This window comes from Macadamia integrifolia, chromosome 9, assembly GCF_013358625.1.
Source record: "Macadamia integrifolia cultivar HAES 741 chromosome 9, SCU_Mint_v3, whole genome shotgun sequence".
Classification (NCBI taxonomy): Eukaryota; Viridiplantae; Streptophyta; class Magnoliopsida; order Proteales; family Proteaceae; genus Macadamia; species Macadamia integrifolia.
Window position 1 is genome coordinate 8,723,598 of NC_056565.1, and position 22,415 is coordinate 8,746,012.

A 22,415-nucleotide genomic window follows, 5' to 3' on the forward strand; every position below is an offset into this window, starting at 1 on the left:
TTGCTCTATGGTGCTGCCACCGCGACATGTGAGGTAAGAGCATTGTATGATCTTGGAAGCTTTGGCGTATTTCGTGTTTTCGTTTAAGATCTTTGCTGGGAATAGATGCCATGGCGTTGGGTCTAAATTGTGACCTACGATTGTTCTGGTTCGAGAGACGAAATCGTCCACCTGTTCGATAAAATGCACCAATGAACCATTTACACACAACAAAAATCAACTTGAACACTATGTACAGAGAAGACGAAAAAAAAAAAAAAAAAACCTTGTAGAGGAAGATAGCTCCGAGAGAAAGGAAAGACAAGATAGCGATCCAGGGGAAGATGGAGAAAGGAGCAAGAGAGAAGCTTGAATGCTTCCTCGACAAAATTTCCATTCCTTGCTACTGCTTGTCCACGCGGCGAACCACATCTTGTGGCGGAACCAATCAACTGTTTCTCTTTCTAATGCTCCGCTCTCGGCTCTCTATCCACACTCCCCAGACTGTCTCGCTCGCTCGCTTTGCGGCTGTCTCCTCAGTCTGAACTGATTTGGAGTTACGTAAGAATACGTGGTTAGTCGTTTGACTGGAATCCAGATTTGGAAAGCTCATTGTCATGTAAGAGCACGTGGTTAATCGTTTGATTGGAATCTAGATATGTAAGACCTCCTTGTCGCATCTCACACCATCCATGGTTATGAGTTGGAGTGGCTACTACAAGAGGAGAGGATCCTGATTCTGTTTTCAGGCATACAACCCATAGTAGTTGAGATCCGACAATGGTTGAGCTTCATCGGGGAAGATAAAAGTTGTCAGGAACAGGCAAGTGTGGGGTTAAATCTTCCTAATGTCGTGCCAACCGTGAAAATTGGGCAAAAATTGAACCATTAAAAATTAAAAAATTAGAGAGGATCCACGTATGTTATTGGGAAAAGGGCAAGTAAGCTACTGGGTTACCCAAGAATAAAATATATTAACAATCATTGATAATTAGATTCGATAGATTAAATCTATGTCATTGATTAAGTATAATGTGTATGCATCTGTGCCACTCTGTTGCTACTTCTTTTTTTCCCATCCTCTTGTCTCCTCCCATTCTTCATCATCTTTGTCTTTATCTCTGGCGCTAGCTCCCTTGCCCTCCCTCCCCACCCCGCCCTTTTATGGCTTGCTATCCCGCCCCATCCCCTACTCTTTGCCGTTGCTGCAACTTTTACAATCCTATATTAACAAGAATGCGGGAGCAGAATTCTTCTATAATATTTTCAATATTATGCTAATTTCTTCTAGTTTTAAGTTCTGATCATCCTAAATTCTTAATTGAACCAAGCTTTGGTTGGTTGTTAGAATCTGCAAGATGGTGGGATCTTTTCTGATCCTGGTTCTCTCTCCCCCAAATATTACTGAGGACCTGCACAATAGGCAAAGCAAATACTCTACCACTATCCCACCAAACCAATAGACATCGAAGTATAAGCTTTCCAAGTGTTAGTTCTTGTAAAACTCAGTCGATCAAGATTTTTTTTCCGAATTCCAGTTAGGCCAAGCAATAGATGGTGGCGGCGAATGCTCCCTTGCCTACAAAATTAGAGAAGCGAGTTTTGAGTGAGGGTAGAATGGAGGGAAGAGCGAACTTGAGTAGATATGGTAGTGGCAACTTGATCTGAGTTCCATCAAGAAGGGGAGCGGAGGATCCACTCTGTTCAATCACCATTCTCTCTCTTCCATCTTGGTGGGCTTATGACCTAGAGCAAAAGGTTTCAGTGGAGAGCTGCATTAGATAATGATGGTTGCGAATAAGGAGCAGGGAGTTCGGTGGGAAGTTGCGTGAAACATAGCCAATGAATTGATGAGTTGTCGTATGCAAAAAATCCATGCTCACCAGAAAGTCTCAAGTTTGAGTCTCCTAACTGTTACCTACTTCATTCCCTACCTATCAAAAGAAAAAAAAGGGTAGCCTGTTGTAGTGCCTCAAAGAGAAACAAGCAAGCAATGAGGATTTCGTTTCAGATATCGTTGAGGACCAACGAGGGTTTTGACGACCGAGAAATTTATGGTGAGGGAAATAAGATGTCCCTCCTTAGATTTGAGTAGTAGCAAGGTCGGTTGCAAAGCACGGGAGAGATAAAGGAAGAGAAAAGGTGTAACAATGGTCAATTGAAAGATTATAATTTTCTTTTCATCCAACGATTACATTTAAGATGATAAAATCTTACGGTTAAAATCCCACTAGCATACAAGATTCCAAGGTAACCTGCTAACATACCTATCCCTCTCCCTATCTTAACCATTAGATAAATAATAAAAAAATCTCTAGATAAATACATGCCAAAGTTGGTGGCCGACATGTATCCGTATCAGATTCAGAAATATTATTATTGAATAAATAATAAATCATGGCATTTTCCCCCGTTTCATTTATATGGGATGAAAAGTAACCCCAAAAAAAAACTTTCACTACGAAGTTGATATTGAGGCAATGTCATCTGGCCAAAAATCCAGAGAGAATACCAGGTTGCTTCTAAAACTCACAACCACACATGAACTTGAATGGAATTCCAGATTAAGGGAGAACAAGTTGGGAGAAAACAAAAAGGCATTACTGGTGCAGGCTGTTTAAACAATTTCCTAGCTCAATGCAAAAATCATATTCCTGAATCCAGTTGCATTTATAGATGGTGGCATCCCAACTGAAAAATCTTTGGCTCAATCATTCCCTTTTTGAAGTGGACCATATTGAATCAAAGCATTCTTTCTTCAATCCAATGCCGACTCGTCAGAAAGTAAAGAAACTCACAGATGGGAGGCCTGTGCATCTTCAATCAAAACTACTGAGAATCATCACCATCAGAATGAAAGCTCAGTTAAGTGTATACATGAAATGAAAGATGGGTTTTTTCCCAAGTAGCCAACTGATAGTTGGGAGTAGTTACTTCAAGGCTGCGATCATGTACACATCTCAGACCTCAAACTGTGAATATCTTCCTCACCTTCTTCATTTTCCTGTCACAAAGGGGACACGTGCCAGCTTCCTCCGCAATCCTGCAAGGTTATTTTTTAATCAGTTGTCATTGATCCTTGACTAAATTTTACATGGAGTGAGGATAAGAATGTCATGTAGTGTAATCACCTTGTTCCACATGTGAAACATGCTCCACAATGGCCACATGGAAGGAAGAAGCAGTCCCTCGGTGCATCAGAGCATATTGCACAAAGACATCGTGGATTATTGTTCTCTCCATCTTTTAGGGATTTAGTATCGAGGGAACTTGCTGCAAGCCGCTGTTCAAGATCCTCCTCATCATGCGAGGCAGAATCATAAGAAGAGCCCCAACTTGACAGATCATCATCTTTCTGTGAAAGCAATGGGGCTCTCTCAGATCCCGGATCACCCGCTTCAAATTCTCTTCTATCTCCAGTAGTCGATTGGAACTTGTTAAAGATCTTATAGGCCAATAGGATTAGTACAGTCATTCCACCTAAATGCAAGAAAAGTAAAATATGTAGAGGTAGTTATACTCTTCATAATCAGAAAGATATACACGAGATATAAAGGCCCACTCCACAGTTTGGGAGTTATGGGGATTGGAAACTTGAGCCTTGGACTCTTAAAAACAGGAAAGAGAAAGAATAAAGAAAATAAATGACTAGAGAAAATACCTGAGCCAGCAATATATGTGATCCACCTTGGTCCATATGACAGCTTGATATACCAGTTCTCATCATCAATACCCTGAAGCAACCAAAAGAAGTGCAAACATATCAATGAAAATATCCATGACAAGGACACGAAGGGAAGTGATCCCAAGAGCGCATTCTTATGTGCTACAAGATGTGAACTGTAAGATTTAAATCCACATAACACCAATCAAGAACTCATGAAGAATATTTCATTAGTATTGACAGAAATCCGTCTTGTGCAAACTGACTGTTAGAGCTTATGCACAGACAACAATGAGTACTTTGTATCATTTAGCCATGAAGAATATTTCAATCAGAAAGGTGTAAGGTTTCCCATTGCATTCAACACAAACCTACATCGGATTGGAAATCAAATGTAATGAGATCTCCCAGATGGAATCAACCTGACTTAATGTTCCTACCATCTGATGTGCCAATGGAGAGACAAAAATATATTCAGAAACTCTCCAGAAGAAATCAACAAATAGGATGGCTGGGTATATAAGATAATCTCATCACTAACAAAGTCCTAACTAGAACATCTCGCCCATACCAATAAAGCACCTGTCAGTTATATATGCATCAGAGGAATATCCCCCCACCCCAAAAGTTTAAAAAAAAAAAAAAAATGAGAGGTCTCTTGTGGTGTCATCCACTTTTGAGTACAATTAATATGCCAGGCACTCAAAGGAGCAGACAACGTGTATTTCGTCCACTTTTGGGCTGTCATTCCAAAAAGATTGGCCAGCCATTCACAGGTCAAGGCATTACAAGAGGTAAGGCCACTGATCCATGAAAGGCTTCAGCGCAGGCATACGTAGGCTTTATCATGAATATCATCATCATATAATCGAGACCCATCCCAACTCCCAATCTTTATTATACCAAATCTGAACCAGACAACCAAACCAGTAAACCTAGGGCACCCTCTTTCAAATCAGGCTTGCTTTTGGAAGAGTAGTGATGTAGCAGCACTCTGATGAATCGACCCAAACCCGCTCCAGAACCCGGACCAAGACCCAGATCCAATTTGGGTTCCAAGTTACTGATTTGGGTTCAAGATTGTTAGAATATTCTAGGATTTTATTCTATTTGTAATCTTTTATATTAGGCAGTTCTAGATAAGTAACAAATTCTAGGATTTTATTTTATTTGCAATCTTTTACTTTAGGTAGTTTCTAGATAGGTAACAAGTTTCCAATTTGAGTCATTCTTTGTTTCTATTTCTATTAGTCTAGATTTAGGAGATTTTATTTCTGTTTTAGTATTTGACTTTAAGTAGGAAGCTTTAATTTTAGATTATTATAAATAAAGCAAGTAACCCAAGTTATGGGATTAGTTGATTAATGAAGAAAAATTTGATTGGGAAACCTACCCTGCATAGCTTTCTCCCCCCCCCCCCCCCCCCTCTTTTCTTCTCCTTCTTCCCTGCGATCTCTCTTTTCTCTCTCTTCCTCTCTCCTTCTCTGTGAGAAAACCCCCTTCTTCCTTCTTGGTGCAATCACCCTCCCTGCGCGACTTCTCTTTCTCTTATTCCTTCTTCTTCATCTTCCAGCACTCACTTCTGCCATCACCAAACCAGTAGACCTGAGAGGGACTCAACCAATCTCCCTCAACCCTAACTCTCTTTACCTGAGATTTTGACTGAAGGAAATATTCATCTGGACGATCAGAAACCCTAAGATTTCAGTGCCTGTGATCGACCCTATTGAGAACTTGAGGTCTGATTCATGGCTGAGCCTGCAACTACCGCCTGGAGAAATTTCCGAACTTTAATACTTGATCAAAGCTTGTCGTTAGATGTTATTGAGTCTTGGATTCAATAAATCTTTGGAGACTTGGTTAGGTTGCTGGATCAATCTCACGTTTCTGGTTTCCGCCTTGGTTATTCTGTTTGTCGTGGAGCAGACGGCAGCCTTGTTCATGATAATTACAAGTATGCCCTGCCCACTAAGTTGAGCTCTATTTAACCAATTCTTGATCCTGATTAATCTAATTACCCTCTAGTGCTTTAGCTATTCTGTTTCCCATTCACAATTATTATTTTCCAGAACACCCCCTTTAACCCACATCCGTCATTTTGCAACTTTTAGTTGGGGACTTTCTTAGAATTACGATTCTGCCACTCCATTAAGAATTCCTGGTTATTTACAAAAGTGCCACTCTACCTTGTGAACTTCAATTTAATTACCACATTGCCACTGATTCTAGTAATTGGCTATTACGCGTTTAAGTGGGCCCACATTCAATTGGGTTGGTTCTCCTGGGGCCCCCGGGCCTCTCATTAAGTAGACTGACTCACCACCAGACCCTATCTTCCCCTCCCCTCAACCTGGAGTGTGTAAACTTAGCATACTCAATTGGATGACTGTTTATAGCCCCACTTAGTGTCACATCATATTAACTAGTTTAACCCACAATGGAAAAAATGAATGGCCTAACATTAACCCTTTTCTAGTTTTCTGTCTGTTTAAGCTTAATGAATATGCTCCAAACCACTTAGGAGCTGCAGGCAGGACCTGAGGTTTGATATTTCTAAACAATAGAAACCTCAAGCCCACTTAACAGAACAAAATGATTAAATATCTATGGCCCAAAAATGTATGAAACAAAATAAAATTGAAAAAAAAAAAAAAAAAAAAAAAAAAGAATGACGGTGTTACCTGTCCTGGACTAGGAGAACTTAGAACAGCAACAGTTGTCCCCAGAAAGAAAAGCTTCAAACTACAGAGACCACGAAAAACAGAGCACTTGTAATATGCATCTGTTGTATTGTACAGGACAGCCTGTATTCTGAGGTCCAATTGCACCTGTTTAATATAGAGTTCAGCAACAGTATATAGTGTAAATAGTTGGAACATGAAACAATAGTAAGGCAGCCAGTGTTGGGGGTATGATGTCTTGTATACTAATGCTTGCATTTGTGGCCTGATTCTGAAGGGCTGTAGGGCCCGAAGGAATTTTTTTTAGGGCTACATGGGTATTTCAGTAATATGTGCCTACGTAGGGTTATGGTTTTCCCTGTAATCTGAGAGAGGCGTAAGGATGAGCGGTTGTAACCCTATTCTCCATTGATAGTTAAGCAGATCTCAACTCACCGTGGACATAGGCAAATGTAGGGCTTCAAAGTCAGACATAAGTTGGATGGACATTATCACCAAGAAAAATCATGATTCGGGTCCTTCCACAAATCCGGTCTATTAGACCCAAAGTTTGCTGGGTTGTTTAGCCTTGAATAAAAATTTGGGGATCTTTAACTAACGTAGGACGTTAAGCCCTACAATTCTCAATTATTATGATTCAGTTCTCCCAATTTAGGTTCGGAATAACTATAAATAGGGAAACATTGTAGAACTCATGAAAGAAGACAGTCTGAGATAGGATCTAGACCTGTCAGAGATGAGATCAGAATTCAAATTTCATACCTTTGAGTTCTTTTGGTTTGATGATGTTACATCAAAGTGAAGCCACCTAAATCAGCAAAACATGGGACCATGATCCCACTTCTTTTATGGGTCAGTGGAAAATTATGAGTTTAAGATGGCAATAAGTGGGTTAAATGGGTCCTGCCCTGCCCCAAATGGTGAGCTTAACTGGATTTTGGGTTGGTCTAGGTTTTCTTTTGCCAACATGCGGCGGCTTAGGTGCAACTTTAGGCTATCCCAAAACATGAATTTAGTGAGGGAATTGAGCATCTATAGCCTATAAATCTACTCCTTTGTTCAATATTTTCTCACAATTATCTCCTGCCTACCCTACCCTGTTCACAGGTTGAGGCTATGGTTAACCCAAAGACAGGATGAACCTGATCAATTGCCATGACTACGGGGACTCAGGGTGTCAAGATACAACTTATAGCGGCTGAACGGCAATTAAAAAATTTTGCTTAAGGCTAATGATGACATAGATTGCACATTACCTTCCCAAATTCCCAGATTTTTGTGTTCCCCAGCAAATATTTTCTCTGGGAGAATGAAGTCTCCCAACTCTCTAGTTGTTGAATTGACCACCAGCAGGTTGGGGATACACACTTTGTATTTGGGTTTCTGTCACACTTATTAGTCCCATATGAGGATCTTTGGCTTCAGCCCCTTCTTGTTTTTGTTGTTTTTGTATCCTATGCCTTGTACTCTATTTTTTTTCTTTTCAACAAAATTCCTCTGTTACATATTACTAAAAAAAGAAAAGGAAACTCTTCCCAGATTCCAATTAACAAAGGCATCAAACAAAAGGCAATATCAACAACTGTATGATCAAAAAACACTTCCAATGCTCCTCTAAGTATGTCCTGCAATTTTTTTTTTTTTTTTTTTTTTTTTTTTTTTTTTTTTTTTTGTGATCTGGTAGAACTAACTGGGGAAACCTTCAGACCTTTTGCAAAAATATGGCCCTCAGACTCGAAGTCTTGATGCTGGTAGCCCAGGTTTTCACCATCAAGCCAAGCAAAGGCAATGGCTCCTCAATACATATTCTACATGCTAGTCATTGGTGTTTTCAAGTCCTAGATTAAATTGATCCACATGATAGAAGTATGACAGAGAACTCTTAGAACATACTACAACTAAACCATGCTATCTGCAAATTTTTTGGGGATCTAATGCTATGAGCATTTAATAATTGTCACGACTGCAATTTTAAGTAGTCGCCATCATGCATACAAATCTAAATTTCTGAAAGTTACAATGGCGGAAGTTGAATTACCATGTGTTTTATTTTCGCATACATGGGTCTTATTTGATTCGAGTAACAAATAGAATGCTTGTCAAAAGCACATAACATGATCCAACAAACAAAAAAAAAAAAAAAAAACTACAGCGTGGAGTAAATATTCCACAATTACCTCAACCTCCTCAGAATTCAAGTTCCCAATGGCAACATAGTAATCGGAAGACGTGAAAATCTTCTGTTGGATCACACCATTTCCTGTCAGGGAATTTGCTGATGTTACTACAGCCTTGCCATAAACTAGAAAAGTGGACGAGGTGGGGAATTCAAATATCTCAATGTTGATCTTACCATGAATTATATTCCATGACAAGGTGGTATTAGGATATGATGGATCCTCAGTCCATTCAACTAGGCTTTCTTTACCTGCACGTTCACATTAAAACAGAAAATATACGACATGTAGTTATTTGTTGCTAGAAAGATACGACATGTAGTTATTGAAAACAAAGGCGGCATATTAAATCAAAAGAAGTGCATTGACCCCAAAATCAATATTATTACCATGCTATTCAAATATCCAAATAGGGATATAAGCTCTCTTTCTAGATAAAAATATGAATCATAATTGTAATAACTAAAATGGCTGTTTTCAGTTTCCTTTTCTGACTAAATGTCAATGTAACACTTTGAGATGTATGCTTCAGCCTTCAAAGCAAAACTCACAGTTCAATATCCTGGTGGAAGCATTTTGAATCTTCTGATAGGCCCGTTGACATTTCAAATGGATGCTTTAACGTGTGACATTTAAGATGGTTCAAAACCCAAATGGGAATTAGGCCAAGGTGGCCAACAAAATTTCACCTATGATCCCTACTAGGCTCAGAGAAGGGACTAACACAATGCACCATGCCATCCTATTAGCATAATTAGGCACAGACAATGGAAGGAAGTGGATTCTACTACCTGACACCAGCTTGAACCCAGGATAGGCAGGGGGGTACAGTGGTTATTTGAAAATTAGGAACCTGAAGAGCTAGGAAGTGTGGTTGTGCAACAGCCACTCCTAGTACTCTAACTACTAATATTACTGTTGTTTTCGCTAGAACTTGTGTTTAATATTACAAATAAAAAATAAATCAAAAAAATCAATACACTGTTCCAATGAAGTGTTTGAAGATAAAACAGTTACTCATGCATTTGAAACAAACTTTATTTTATAACTCAAAACCAGATAGTAGAATCTAGTAAAACAATTATAATTCACCTACTGCTCAGTGAATCTATGATGGTAGGGGCCTGGTGAACATCCAGTGTCATAGTTCTTGACTTTCAAACTCCACAGGACAGGGCAGAAACACTTCCTCGTTCCCTATGATAATTAGCATATGGACTCACCCTCCTGCCACCTCCTAAACCTTACCTTCAACTGGTCCTCCTCTTTGGGAAATCCAGGTCCAGTAGGGATTGGTGGTGGATTTAAAATCATGGAAGGTATATAGTATTCAGGATATTTGTGGGCCCCATATGCTTGGCTGTTCCGGTTACAATTGAAGCACATGCTCTTTTATTTGGCATCAGCTTGTGTTATGCTATTAGATGGAACCACCAATAAGTTGAATGTAACTCCATCAGTGTCACTGGGAAGATTTCCTTCAGAAAGAGAATACTATGGAAACCTACTCATCTTTTAAGTTGGGGGATCCCTCTATTCTTTGATAAAGATATTGTTCCATTGGAGATGAAGATCTATCAACTCCTTGGTGGATGAATTAGCTGAAAGTGGTGCTGCATTAGCTTAAAATGATTGATGACTCCTTATTTACAATTGTTTTTCCCATTTTTCTTTTTTCTAAGTAAAGTGTGCTTTAGGTTCCGCTTAAAGGTTTATAATACTTTTCTCATGCACTTCCAACTTGAATAAAGCTCGTTGTTAATCAGTACCAATTGATTTGAAGTATAGAGACAGTAACCAGCAGATGAGTGAGATGAAAAGGTTTGGGAGTTCAAGTAGGGAATTGACATGAATCCAAAGTAGGTGTGTCTCCTCAGGAATTGACATGATACGTAGCTTCTTTTGCATTTAGAAGATGTTTTACTGTAAGAGAAGACAGCTCCCCAAAGAACCAATTTAATGTGTTTGTGCTGAGGAAAATAAAAATAAACAACAAGGTATGCCTGAGAAGAGCGAACGAACCTTTCGCAATTACAAGGGACAAAGGAGAGGAGCTCTGAGATTTCACACTATATGAAATAGTAATTTCAGACCCTTCATTTAGGAAGTATATCCACTCCTGCAGTGGAAGAGAACATTGCCTCCACTTCAGTTTAAAGCATTTCAAAGCTTAAGCTGAAAAGTGAAACTGAACAAGAAACAGTTGAATGGAAGAAGAAAGGGGTAAATAAATACAAGCTCGAAGCTCGGTCGATGTTTAATACCACAGTCATGAGGTATTGGATTTATCCCGGCTACGCAACCCAACTAGAGAAAAGGTTAGGGAAATGGAAAAGTAGAAGGAGACTTGCCTTATGGAAATCCGATGGAATAGAAAGGTTATGGGTTTGGGACCAACTAGTTTCAACATCGAGGGGGGGAGTTTTATAAAACCCATACAAGATCGGCCCAGGGATTGGGTCAGTGACTTCTTCCACCTGCAACAGACAATGGCAACAATCAGAACAACAAGAAGAAGAACAATTTCAAGTATGTAGAAAGAAGAGTAGCATATCACCCTGATATTCTGCACAAAGATGGAGCTGACTTTCACAAGTCGAGAGTAATTCGGGCTCAATTGAAGATTCACAGACCCATAAAAGCCTAGAATCAGAGTCATGGATGCTGCTGGTGATGAACATGGAAATCAACAGATAAACCAACCCATAAGTTAAACCAAGTCTAAATCCAATCTTAAGGCCAAATAACATTCAAAATGCCCCATAAAAAAAAGGAAAGATTAAGAACCAAGAGAGACTATACAAATAAAGCATTCATTAAGAACAGAAACCCAAAACAATAAGGAAACAACGAGAGGCTTACAGAAGAACCAAAAAGTGACGAGCACGACTAGGCAGGACCAAGCATCGTCCCTCAACTCGCTCGATGCCACATCGGAGATCGAGATGTTCATACGATAAGAAAAACCCGTCTGCTGCTGCTGCTGCTGCTGCTGCTGCTGCTGGTGAAGCTCGGGTGATAGCTCCTGATCATTATGGTTCTCTTCTTCCAGAACGGACTCAGACGACAAAGAAGAGGAAGGAGCAGAACCTGAAGGCTCGCCATTAACGTGGACAGAAGGAGAAGAAGGAGAAGAAGATAATGGTAGAGCAAGATCTTGTTCTTCCATAATGAGAAACCCAGATCGAAAGATGACCGGTATGGAGAACAAGAATCGAGACAGCGAGAGAAAGAAACAGAGGAATTTTGAAGTTGAAGTGCGGTAGCCATTAGAGAGCAAGATTCTGGGAACTTCAGAGCGTAAGGTAAACCTAGCAGTCGCGCTTCACTTCTTCTTCCTCGGAATGGTAGTTGGGGGTTCTCGACGGTTTTTGGGTTGGGCCACTGCGCCAGTTGTTGCTCACTCTCTCTCTCTCTCTCTCTCTCTCTCTCTCTCTATGATTTGGCGGTTAGCAGCTGCAACGTTTGTTTCTTCGTTCCTTCACCGCCGTTCGTTCCCTCTCCTCTCTCTCTCCCTCTTACTTTTGGTAGATACGTCCACTTCAGTTTGACCAATATATACCCCGATCTTGGTTTTAGAGCATGGTATCGTAACGGATATCGGTCATTTCCAGAGCCGTCATGGTATTAAAATGGATTGACATCGATGGATATCAGATGGTTAATATCAATCAGATATACCCCTCATTCACATTAAAAAAAATAATAATAATATTTTAATTTTTTTACTTTTGATCTTTACAATTCAATTGATACGATATCAATCAAGTATTGAGATTGAACATTTGCCAAACCGATACGAATAGCCATATACAAGTGCTCTATAATTATACTTAGAACCATGATCCAGATGAATTTTTTCTTTTTTATTTAGTTGGGAAAATGAACAGCTACTTGGATGGAGTGGCCACTGCACCAATGCAGGAATTAACCAGGGGAGGTGAGTAGGCGTCCAATCAGGGGAATGTTGTCCCAACAACAATTAGTGGAGAGAGAGGTCAAGTGGCATTAGTTTTATGGAGAATGACATACGACAACCAACAAAAAGTGGATGCATAATCCCATAGAAGGCCCTACTTCTTTAAAATGGTAACGGATGATGTCACGATAGGACTCATCACTCCCCGATTGAAATTGGGGGAAAATAACAATATCTGGCTCTTGCATTCATTAAGAGCCTAAGGGTCAAATGATGTTTCAATTGCTTTAAAATACAAAATGTTCATCCTTGTTGATGTCTTTGCGTTTCTTTTCATTGACTCTAATGTTAGTGTAGGGCACACTTGACCTGGCAACGTTATTCTTCTAAGTTTTTCCTTCTCCCCTCCAAAAAAAAAAAAAAAATCATTTTTATTCTTTTACAAAATGCCATTAGCAAACGATATTAAATCTACCATTTTTTGCAGACTCTGTGTAAGACAGGTGGGGAGGGTTTCTTCCTTCACCCAGAATCTACCATCCAAATTATCTACTCTTTGCTAGCGGTCTCAAATATTTTTTTACTATTCTAAATATTTTATCGAAACACAATAACAGTCATTGATGAAAGAATTCCTCTTTCACGATGGGTAAACGGAAAACTCAATCCTTCCCCCAAATATATATATATATATATATATCACTTGAGGAAATTTTCATAATTTTTTGAAAATTATGAAAATAATATAAAGTTTTCATTATTACTGATACACTCAAATTAATCACCCAGTAAAGCAAGAACACGTGGCATCCAAGGAAAATCGAGGAATATCCACTATGACCATGACTCCGGAGACCGGGAGGAGGGCAAGACTGGAGTCCCTCTCAACTAATAGAGGCCGAGAGAACTATAACTACATGAGGAGAAGAAGATACCAAGATAGGGAATATTTCCCATCAAGGGTAAGAAGACGTATCCCAATAGGATTCGGAAAATAGGTAATCCTATAAGAGAAAACCCTGAAAGACAGAAGAAGTAAGTCAATACATTCACACCATTACTCCTATGAAAACACTATTCTACGGGTCTTTAACTTGGGCATCGGAAGACTAATCCCAGAAACACCTCCAGGTCTCTGCCTTCTGTGTTTATACAGGATCGGCGCTCAACCTCATACAGATTCTCAGCAGTAACAGTTTCCAAAAAGGGAAAAGGAACTGCAAATTAACACATATAACAGTGTCCATACCATACACTTATGATATAATTAGGCATTTATGTGCAATAGGGTTGGATACTAGCAAGGGGGAGGTTCCCTCCAATGAATTTGGGCGAATTGAGGGAACCAATATCGAATCTTCAAATATAAGAATCTTAAAGGAGAGAGAAATGGTGGATCCCGTCATTTTTTGGGTCTTAGTGTTTGTATTCCAACCCATACAAGCCTCATAAGAATACTTTTTCCGTAAAATAATAACTTACGGGGAAGCGTTATTGGTTTGATAATGCATTCTTATCAAATAAAGAAGGGAACGAATGGAAGGGACAAATAAAAAAATGGCAGTGATTATTCTATTCAAATATTAACTGCTGTTGTTAAAATGAGTAGTTATCATGTAACAATGGAAAGGTAGTGATTCACTCTATTTCTAAATTAGCTGTTAGTCACCACATCTCCTTGTTCTTGTATCCCAGTTCTAGCCTGTTGTGGCTTAATGTCTTCCCCCTATTTTGAGTTGTTTCCCAAACAAATTAAAGCTAACATGAGTACTCTTACATGTTATAATTGTTGTTCTTCCTCACGTGGCAAGTCAAGTAGGATCCAAATTTTAATAACTAACAAATTCTTAAGTGATAATTTACAATTCAATATGGACAAAAAAATAAAGAATGTTGTGCTTAGGAAAGAGTAATGGTCTAAAAGCAAAGGACATGATTCTCTTAATCAATGGTAATGCATGATGACGAGAATATATTGAAGCAGCAGCATGGGGCCTTCTCCAGGGGATTGAAGAAGGCAAAGGAAGGAAGATAGGATGTTGAAGACATCCGGAGTGACTTAGAAGACTTGGGATCATGTTTTAATAACTCATTTTGGTAGTCATGGATTACTTTATATATTTTTTTGGAATATTATAATCTTTTGTATAAATGTCAATTTTTTGTAAAGCCTAACAGAAATCTAGTTAGGGCTCTCAAGTCCATAGCCTATAACACTATGAATAGTAAAGTAGTGATCAAGGAATCATAGACTTTGTTTACCGTTTAACTTAATATTTTTATTTGTTTCGCCATTAAATAAATAAATTGTGATGCATAAGGTTGTGGTATTTTTTATCGGAAAAATCGGTCCTTCACAGTGGGATACTCATTAATACTCTTATCTATGGGACAAAAGTTCAAAAATTCCTCTATCCACAACAAGGGAGTTTAGTCCTCTTTACATGTCTTAGAAGTTAATACAAAAGCTTCTTTCTAAACTCCCCCCCCCCCACCCCACCCCCACCCCCACCCCCACCCCCACCCCCCAAAAAGATAAATAAATTTCCTTCACTGGTGGCTGAATGATAGGATGGTCCATATGTGACCCCCATCACTTTCCTCTCTCTCCCCCATTCCCATTCATTGTGGCCTTAGGAAAACTCAATAAAAAAAAAAAAAATTGTGTAAAATAAAAAAGGCAAACAGAATCGTAGGTATTACTTTGAATGCTAAAGTGGCAACCCTTATATTTAGACATTGTAGGGAAGATTTTATGAAGCATTGGTCAGCATGTTGATCTTGCAATGTGCCAAGGTCACTCTCTTGTTGCTAGTGTCGGGCTAATTGGATGTCCCAATGTTTGGATCATCTCCAACATTGGGACATCCAATGAGGCATTGACAGCTAGGTGTGCAAGTCCATGTGTTGGGATGCATGTCCATATCCTTCCAATCGTCAGATGCCTCACTGGGTTTCCTAGTGGTTGGAGAGGATCTAGATCCACATTCGTGGGCATCTAAGGGGAGGGGTAGGGTGGTTCTTTAATTGTCCCATGTGAAAAGCGTAGGAGGGTGCTATCAAGCAGTGTTCTTTTCTCCTATTTTATTTTTACGAAAAAGAACCCTATCAATGTTAACACCCCTACTAGTCCCTCTATGTGCTTACTACATGGTAATATCTTAGGGTGGAGCTCCTCACTAGTGCAACAAAGGTGGCAGCACACATCTGATGGTCCACCTCAAAGCATGCCCATATGTTGGGGCTCCGTGCCTGGGTGCTCCATGTCGTCGAATGTGCACTGCCACTCTTGTTGCTCCACATAGGAGCCGGATCCAATATCTTACTATTTGGGAAAAAACTTGATTTGTGACCATCAATCCAATTATATGTGGGAAAAAAGATCTTATACCCAACCCCGATGCCTATTATGACCATTTTATAGTCTGAATTATTCATGTGTCAAATTTTAGAGTCCAATTCAATGTCCTTCAATATAATAGAATGCATCCACGTGTCTATACACACCCATCGTACTCTGAACTATTGTGCATTCTCCCATCACTGAATTTTTATGTCTCCATTACTCAAAAATTACATGTGGTGAGAGGATCTAGAGGTCTACATCTATCTGATCTACTATGTGGTTGTTCTTCCAACCAATCTGCCTACATTAGGGGGTGTCACCAGTAGGCCCAACCTCAATCGATCGATTGATGTTTTAGGCTGGATTAACCGAATACTAAACATGTCAGGCTTTCGTGGTGCAGGTAGTGGCCCAATAGTCTCCTAACCAAGATCCACCAAATACTGTGATTGACTAATAAGACAATAACCAACTGTTTATAGCTCGATTAACGTATTTTTAGCCCTTTTGAGAATTGCTTATAGCCTCATTTAATCAATTAATCCGTTTATAGATGATTACAACTTGATTAGCCCCATTATGAATCGACAACTAAACGATAAAAAAATATATATATATTCATACCCTGGCATACAAAGCTTAAACAACGTCATCGCAAGGTTAGAATAAATGAAACCAGAATTGGGGCGTGACGCTGGCCGTAGATTTCGTTTGGTTTAAAGATTTAAGTTCCGTTTGGTATCGTTCTAAAAAAATATTTCTGGAGTTTTTTCGTTCTATTGGAACGAAAAAATGGAATCTTCTGTTTGGTGCCCTTATGGTCCGTTTCTGTTTTTTTGGAACAAAAAGTGAAAAAAAAAAAAAAACTGAAAAAACGAGATTGGACGGATCCCAGTTTCGTTCCATTTTACAAAAAAAAAATCCCATTTAGGTTATAAAATTTTGAAACACCATTTTTTCGTTTAAAAACTACGTTTTGACACAGAAACTGAAATTTTCGTTTTTGACACAAAACGACGTTTCTGAAACATAAATTGCCTAAACATGTAGAACCAATTTGGGGCCTTAAATTGCGAGGGATCAACCAGGCTTGACAAAAAACCAACCGGGCCCAACCGGTTGACACCCCTTAGTTGCCCCGTAAGGAAACAGATCCCTCCAATCATATGATAGGAAAAAGAATTTTTGCGGCCATCTAAGCAGATTTCTTTTGCCACATCATCTTCCACATCACTGAAAATCAGTTACTGGAGACGTCACTTCTTCCAATGAGAAGAAACCCCTCCTTCAGTTCTTACTTATAAAAGCTTAGGCAAATATCTATCCAAAAGCGTGGAAAGAGAGTGAGCGATTGGAGAAGGAAGAAGATGGCTACGTTCACTAGGTCGATCTCTGTCTCGCTTCTCTGGGCTTTGATCATCTTTGGAACCCTAACTCTAATTCAGGTGCTTCTCTCTCTCTCTCTCTCTCTCTCTCTCTCTCTCTCTCTCGCATTCCCTTCTTTTATTTCTTCAGTGTGATCACATATTAGGATTTAACAGATCTGTGGGTTAACACAGTCTTTGATTCATCTCTCCTGCACGAAGAACCCTTATTAAATCTTCCTATCAGGAAATTGTAACGATCAGATCCGTGAACAGAATCGATTCTTTCCCCTTTTCATTTTCTCTTCTTTATTGCGATTAATTTTGTTCCCAGAAGCGATCAAGCGATGATGAAGTTCCGTCCCATCGAAATGTGATGGATAGCGAGCTCGATGAGGTGAGGGAAATTGTTGTCTGCGGGCTCGCTTTTTGCTATTGACTTTTCCACTTAGATCATCGCCTTCTGTCCTGTCGATTTCATGATTTCTTCGTTCCTACCGTAGCTTGCGAAAAACTCCTACTTAGACATTGATCATCTAGTGCTCCATGTTTCTACTTGTGGCCTTCGTTGTGTCTCCCTTTGCAGTGCTTCAAGTTATTGTAATGCGACTTTGATTTAGATGCTAATAGTTAATCTCATTATTGGGTTGGCAATACCACGTGTAGGAGCTAGAACTATATTTTGTAAGGTAATGTTTTTTCCACCACTTTGAGATTTCATTGATTCATGTTACACCATTCAGGCAAAGAAGGCAAAGGATGGAAGCTTGAAGGAAATAACTCACAAAGTATATTTTGATGTTGAGATCGATGGAAAACATGCTGGTATGTTTTACTTTCCTTGTTAACAGAAGCCATGTCTATTTAGCAGATATTTTGGAGATTTACAGTCTAAACCGGTTTGTAATAAGTTTAACATGATCTAGTTTGTATTGGCTATTGTTCTTTGTAAAAGTTTTGAAAAAGTGGTATGTGTTCTGAAATGTAGCCATCCTCTCTTCCCCCTTTGGGGTAGTAGTGGTTTTTGTGGTATTGCTCTGTTCTTCAGATTGCTTGACAAATTTGAAGATTGGTGAATTGGATATAATCTTTTGATATAAGTACTTATTTATGGGATTCTTTTGTGTGACTGTGACTACAATATGCTTTAATTTTCCTTGCGATTGTGAGTGCAATCTGCATTTATTTTCCTCTGGAAGAATCATGCGGTTCTTTGGATGGATAGGATGATACACATTTGAAATGATCATAAGTATTAAAAGCACTATGAAAATTTCGACACTGTGCAGCTGATTGGCCATTGTGATACATTTTAAAATCTTCTCACCCTTCTCTTGATGCTTTTCCTTGGGATACTTGTTTGTGTCCTTCCCCCCTTTATGTGCCCTCTTGTTTGCTTATTGCTTTTCTGTTTTCATTTGTTCAGCTGGCATTAATATGTCACTATTGAATTTCTTCTACTAGTATGTTTGGGTCTCTTTTGTTATATGGTTCTATGTATCTGGTGAATCTGGTTGTTGATATAATGCTATTGTGGTCTTTCTGGTCTCAGGTCGTATTGTCATGGGTCTCTTTGGGAAAACAGTACCTAAAACCACAGGTACAATTGTGCAAATCCTAGTAAAATATGAGAATAGTGGATTACACATAAAATCCTTAAAAAATTTTTACAATGTGTGAAGAGAAACTAAATTTATATCATTTTTTCTTTGCTGGACAGAAAATTTCCGAGCACTTTGCACAGGTACCCCTTCAATCCTCTATGTTTTGCTCGTATGTGTGGAAAGTTCCTGTTGTGTGTGTATGTGTGTGGTGTGGTGTGTGCGTGTGTGTGTGTGTGTGTGTGTGTGTGTGTGTGTGTGTGTGTGTGAGAGAGAGAGAGAGAGAGAGAGAGAGAGAGAGAGAGATGATTAGCCTGTCATAAAAAGTTATTCCTTACTGTTGCAGGGGAGAAAGGTGTTGGAAACAGTGGGAAACCTCTCCACTACAAAGGGAGCACGTTCCACAGGATTATTCCCAGCTTTATGCTCCAGGGAGGTGATTTTACACTTGGAGATGGAAGAGGTGGAGAATCAATCTATGGAGAAAAGTTTGCTGATGAAAACTTCAAATTGAAGCACACTGGACCAGGTAAACATGCAAACTGTCAAGTCTACCGTCTAATTTGTTTTCTAAATAAGTAGCACATAAAATGTATATATGTATTCTTAAAAATGGCTGAAAACAATATGGTTTTTGGTCATGCACAGGGTTTCTTTCAATGGCAAACGCTGGTCGAGATACCAATGGTTCTCAGTTCTTCATCACTACAGTCACAACTAGCTGGTAAGTAAATGCTTATATTATTTAAGATTTATTTCCTTTCCGATCTCAGAATGTCACCATCGTAGGCCTTTCCATTTCTCAACTCTAAACCTTTTTGTTTTTAATCTCGGTTCTCTATCCTATGACACACGTATACAATTGGTATAGCTGCAACTTGGGCCTCAAAACCCCGAGAGGCCTTATCTCACCGAAAATTTTCCAGGCTTTGTCTAGGGTTTTCAGTCCATGAATTGGGCTAGAGTTGGGAAATCCCACCCTGAGTTCAGGCCAGGCGAGGCCAGGCGGGGTTAGGGTTGAGCTGTTGAAGCCTCAGTGCAGCCAGCCTGAGCCTGATTACATAAAAATATGGTTTAGTTGTATAACACTTTAAAATGCACATAAAATGCTTGTTCATTGCAATGGTAAAGTTTGTGATTCAATTCCAAAATTAGAGTTTGAATTCTGATCTTTTTGGGTCATACTAGGCTAGGGTTGGGAATTCTCAGCCTGAGGTTAGGGGCCAATAGTTCGCAAAGTCATCTTGAATTTCAAGTAGATAGATTGGAGGGTTCTCATTGTAAGTAGCTCCCACATTTTGTTTTCTTTTTATTGAATATAATCAAAGAAAAAAGCAAATAAAGCGCATTTTTCTTTCCTGGATTTGTTGAGATGCAAAATAACACTACTAGTGTTTGATAGATAAGTAACACAGTATGCCTTCTGAATTATCCCATAGATGATTCTAAGACTGCAATGACTAGCCAATTTTTCTTGTTTGGAGGGTTAGGACCTATAGTGGGTTAATCTTTCCTATAAGTTAATATAACTAGATGTCCTTAAACATTCAATTCATGCGTTACTTTTTTGAAATCCTTTCCCTTTTTTTTCTGTCCCAACTTCTTAAAAAATCCAAGCATTATTTGTGCAACCTATTTTTATTATTGCTACATATAGATGGATCCTATTCTCATTTAGGATTGAAATTCGTAAACTTGGAGTTTAAAGTTGACAAATTAGGAACGTATTTCAGTTTCATCAATGCTCGGATTCCCCTGCACCCAAAAGGGTGGACTATGAACCTCCTGACCCAATTCACGAATATTTTGGTAAAACTTAAACAAAATCTGAATTAGTTGGAGAATTTTGTGAATTTTTTGGGAGTACAAATAACTTAGGAAACGGATAATTAGTTACTTGAGAATAATTTGCAATTAAATCGGGAACAGAATCTAGTTTGAAAAACTCTTTAAAATTTTCAATAAAAATTCAAGAGAATGGACCAAAAATTTTCAATCATAAATGATTAATTCCCGGATTAATCTGAATCGGACCTTTTCTCGTTGTCCACTATTTTGACCAAATTTTAATTGATGAAATGAATCGAACCTGAATTATTCTTGAATCCGAATTTGTCAACTACGAATGACCTAGTGACAGATTGTGATTATGCATTTAAAATTCACTGGTCAGCTTGTCCTTCAAACCAATCAAAAGATGGATCCGGATTCTAGAATGGTGTTATGGTCATCTGACCAGTCTTCTGGACTGTTATTGCATGTACTCAAACCAGACCTTCAAGATTAGCATGTTTTCTATTTTAAATGTTGATTTTAATCTTGAAATCTGTAACAGGTTGGATGGCAGACATGTTGTGTTCGGCAAGGTGATCTCTGGGATGGATGTGGTGTACAAAATTGAAGCTGAGGGAACACAGAGTGGCACACCCAAAAGCAAAGTAGTCATTGTAGACAGTGGCGAACTTCCACTGTGATTGCCTCACCTTTTTGGTCACAATCGTCACGCTCATCTTCAATCTCCATAAACAGTGGTTTTTTTTTTTTATTATAACTGCATCTATTTGTACTATGAGTATGCTTTAGAAGTCACTCTAAACACCAAAATGTTCTGAGGGCATTAATCTAGAAGTTAAACGCGTTTGTTCACTTCCTAATATCTTTTGTTTGCAGTTTTGTTGTTTTACTTGGCCTGTTGGTTAGATCATGAGCCATAGCAAGAAATACTAGGGAGTTGAATCAAATCCAGTTAATTCAAATCCTAATCAAAACCAAGTGCACCATTCGTTATATTTAGAATAAGTAGATATTCTTTTGACCTTTCATACTTCATTGGCATCCACTATCTTTAAGGGACTTGCAGAAGGTGGATGTCACCAGCTGGAATGAATATGATGAGAAACGACTTGCAGAAGGTGGATGTCACCAGCTGGAATGAATATGATGAGAAACGACTTGCAGAAGGTGGATGTCACTAGCTTGAATGCAATGATGAGAAACAAAAGAAGTATGCTAGTGTAAGTGAAGACATTGTAGTATACTAAAACGATGAAAATAAGAATGAAAATCACAAATAATCATACAAAGCATCACAATTATTTATGTGGTTCAACAAGATTGCTTACATTCACAGTGAGATGAGATCTGCTTCACTATTAATGGATAGGGTTACAACCGCTTGTATGATCTATATGGTTTGGCAAGATTGCCTAAATTCACAATGAGATTGAGATCTATTTCACTATCAATATAGAAAAGGGTTACAAGCTCATAGTTATGTCTCTCAAAGATTCAGAGAATACCATTGTTATAAATTCGCTGCAACACGATTTTGGTACAATTTACTGATATACACTTATAAACCTTAAAGAAACAAAATAAAATAAATAACCGCCTTTTAGAATCAGCCCCAAACGCATGCAACAGAATACAAGACATCATACCCAAATTGACATCCCATTTTTCAAATTTAACAGGTATAATATACAAGCGCAATCGCAGTCACATCTTGACTGCGCATGTTTAAACTTAATGGGGAAAAAATATATATATATTGGAGTTAGAAGGCCCAAATGAGAGTGACAACCCATGCCTCAACAGCAGGATCCAATAGAATTTCTAAGTCCTAACAAGCTGACCAAGGATCGTAGATCAAGATTCCACCAAAATCAATTTGGCAAAAGACGC

General features: G+C 38.8%; 2 protein-coding genes across 3 annotated transcripts; one reads left to right on the forward strand and one right to left on the reverse strand.

The window, feature by feature from the left end:
- Window positions 1-2,415: 2,415 nt before the first annotated feature.
- Window positions 2,416-11,894, reverse strand: LOC122089283 (E3 ubiquitin-protein ligase APD2-like). Of its 2 annotated transcripts, none has more exons than XM_042658883.1 (10): window positions 11,364-11,894; window positions 11,059-11,168; window positions 10,853-10,978; window positions 10,524-10,620; window positions 8,678-8,752; window positions 8,502-8,584; window positions 6,325-6,471; window positions 3,641-3,713; window positions 3,111-3,459; window positions 2,416-3,022 (listed from the first exon to the last, which is right to left on the reverse strand). In XM_042658883.1, exons 1-10 carry the CDS (start codon window positions 11,668-11,670, stop codon window positions 2,947-2,949), a joined length of 1,443 nt encoding a protein of 480 aa, XP_042514817.1. In that variant the 5' UTR covers window positions 11,671-11,894; the 3' UTR covers window positions 2,416-2,946. The 2 variants fall into 2 exon arrangements, with proteins under 2 accessions (XP_042514817.1, XP_042514818.1); XM_042658884.1 differs by having other exon boundaries at window positions 11,059-11,165; window positions 11,364-11,891.
- Window positions 11,895-17,054: 5,160 nt separating this feature from the next.
- LOC122088102 (peptidyl-prolyl cis-trans isomerase CYP20-1) lies at window positions 17,055-21,385 on the forward strand. Its single transcript, XM_042657252.1, has 7 exons — window positions 17,055-17,211; window positions 17,874-17,955; window positions 18,683-18,730; window positions 18,851-18,874; window positions 19,078-19,260; window positions 19,380-19,455; window positions 21,067-21,385. Exons 1-7 carry the CDS (start codon window positions 17,134-17,136, stop codon window positions 21,203-21,205), a joined length of 630 nt encoding a protein of 209 aa, XP_042513186.1. The 5' UTR covers window positions 17,055-17,133; the 3' UTR covers window positions 21,206-21,385.
- The last annotated feature ends 1,030 nt before the right edge of the window (window positions 21,386-22,415 follow it).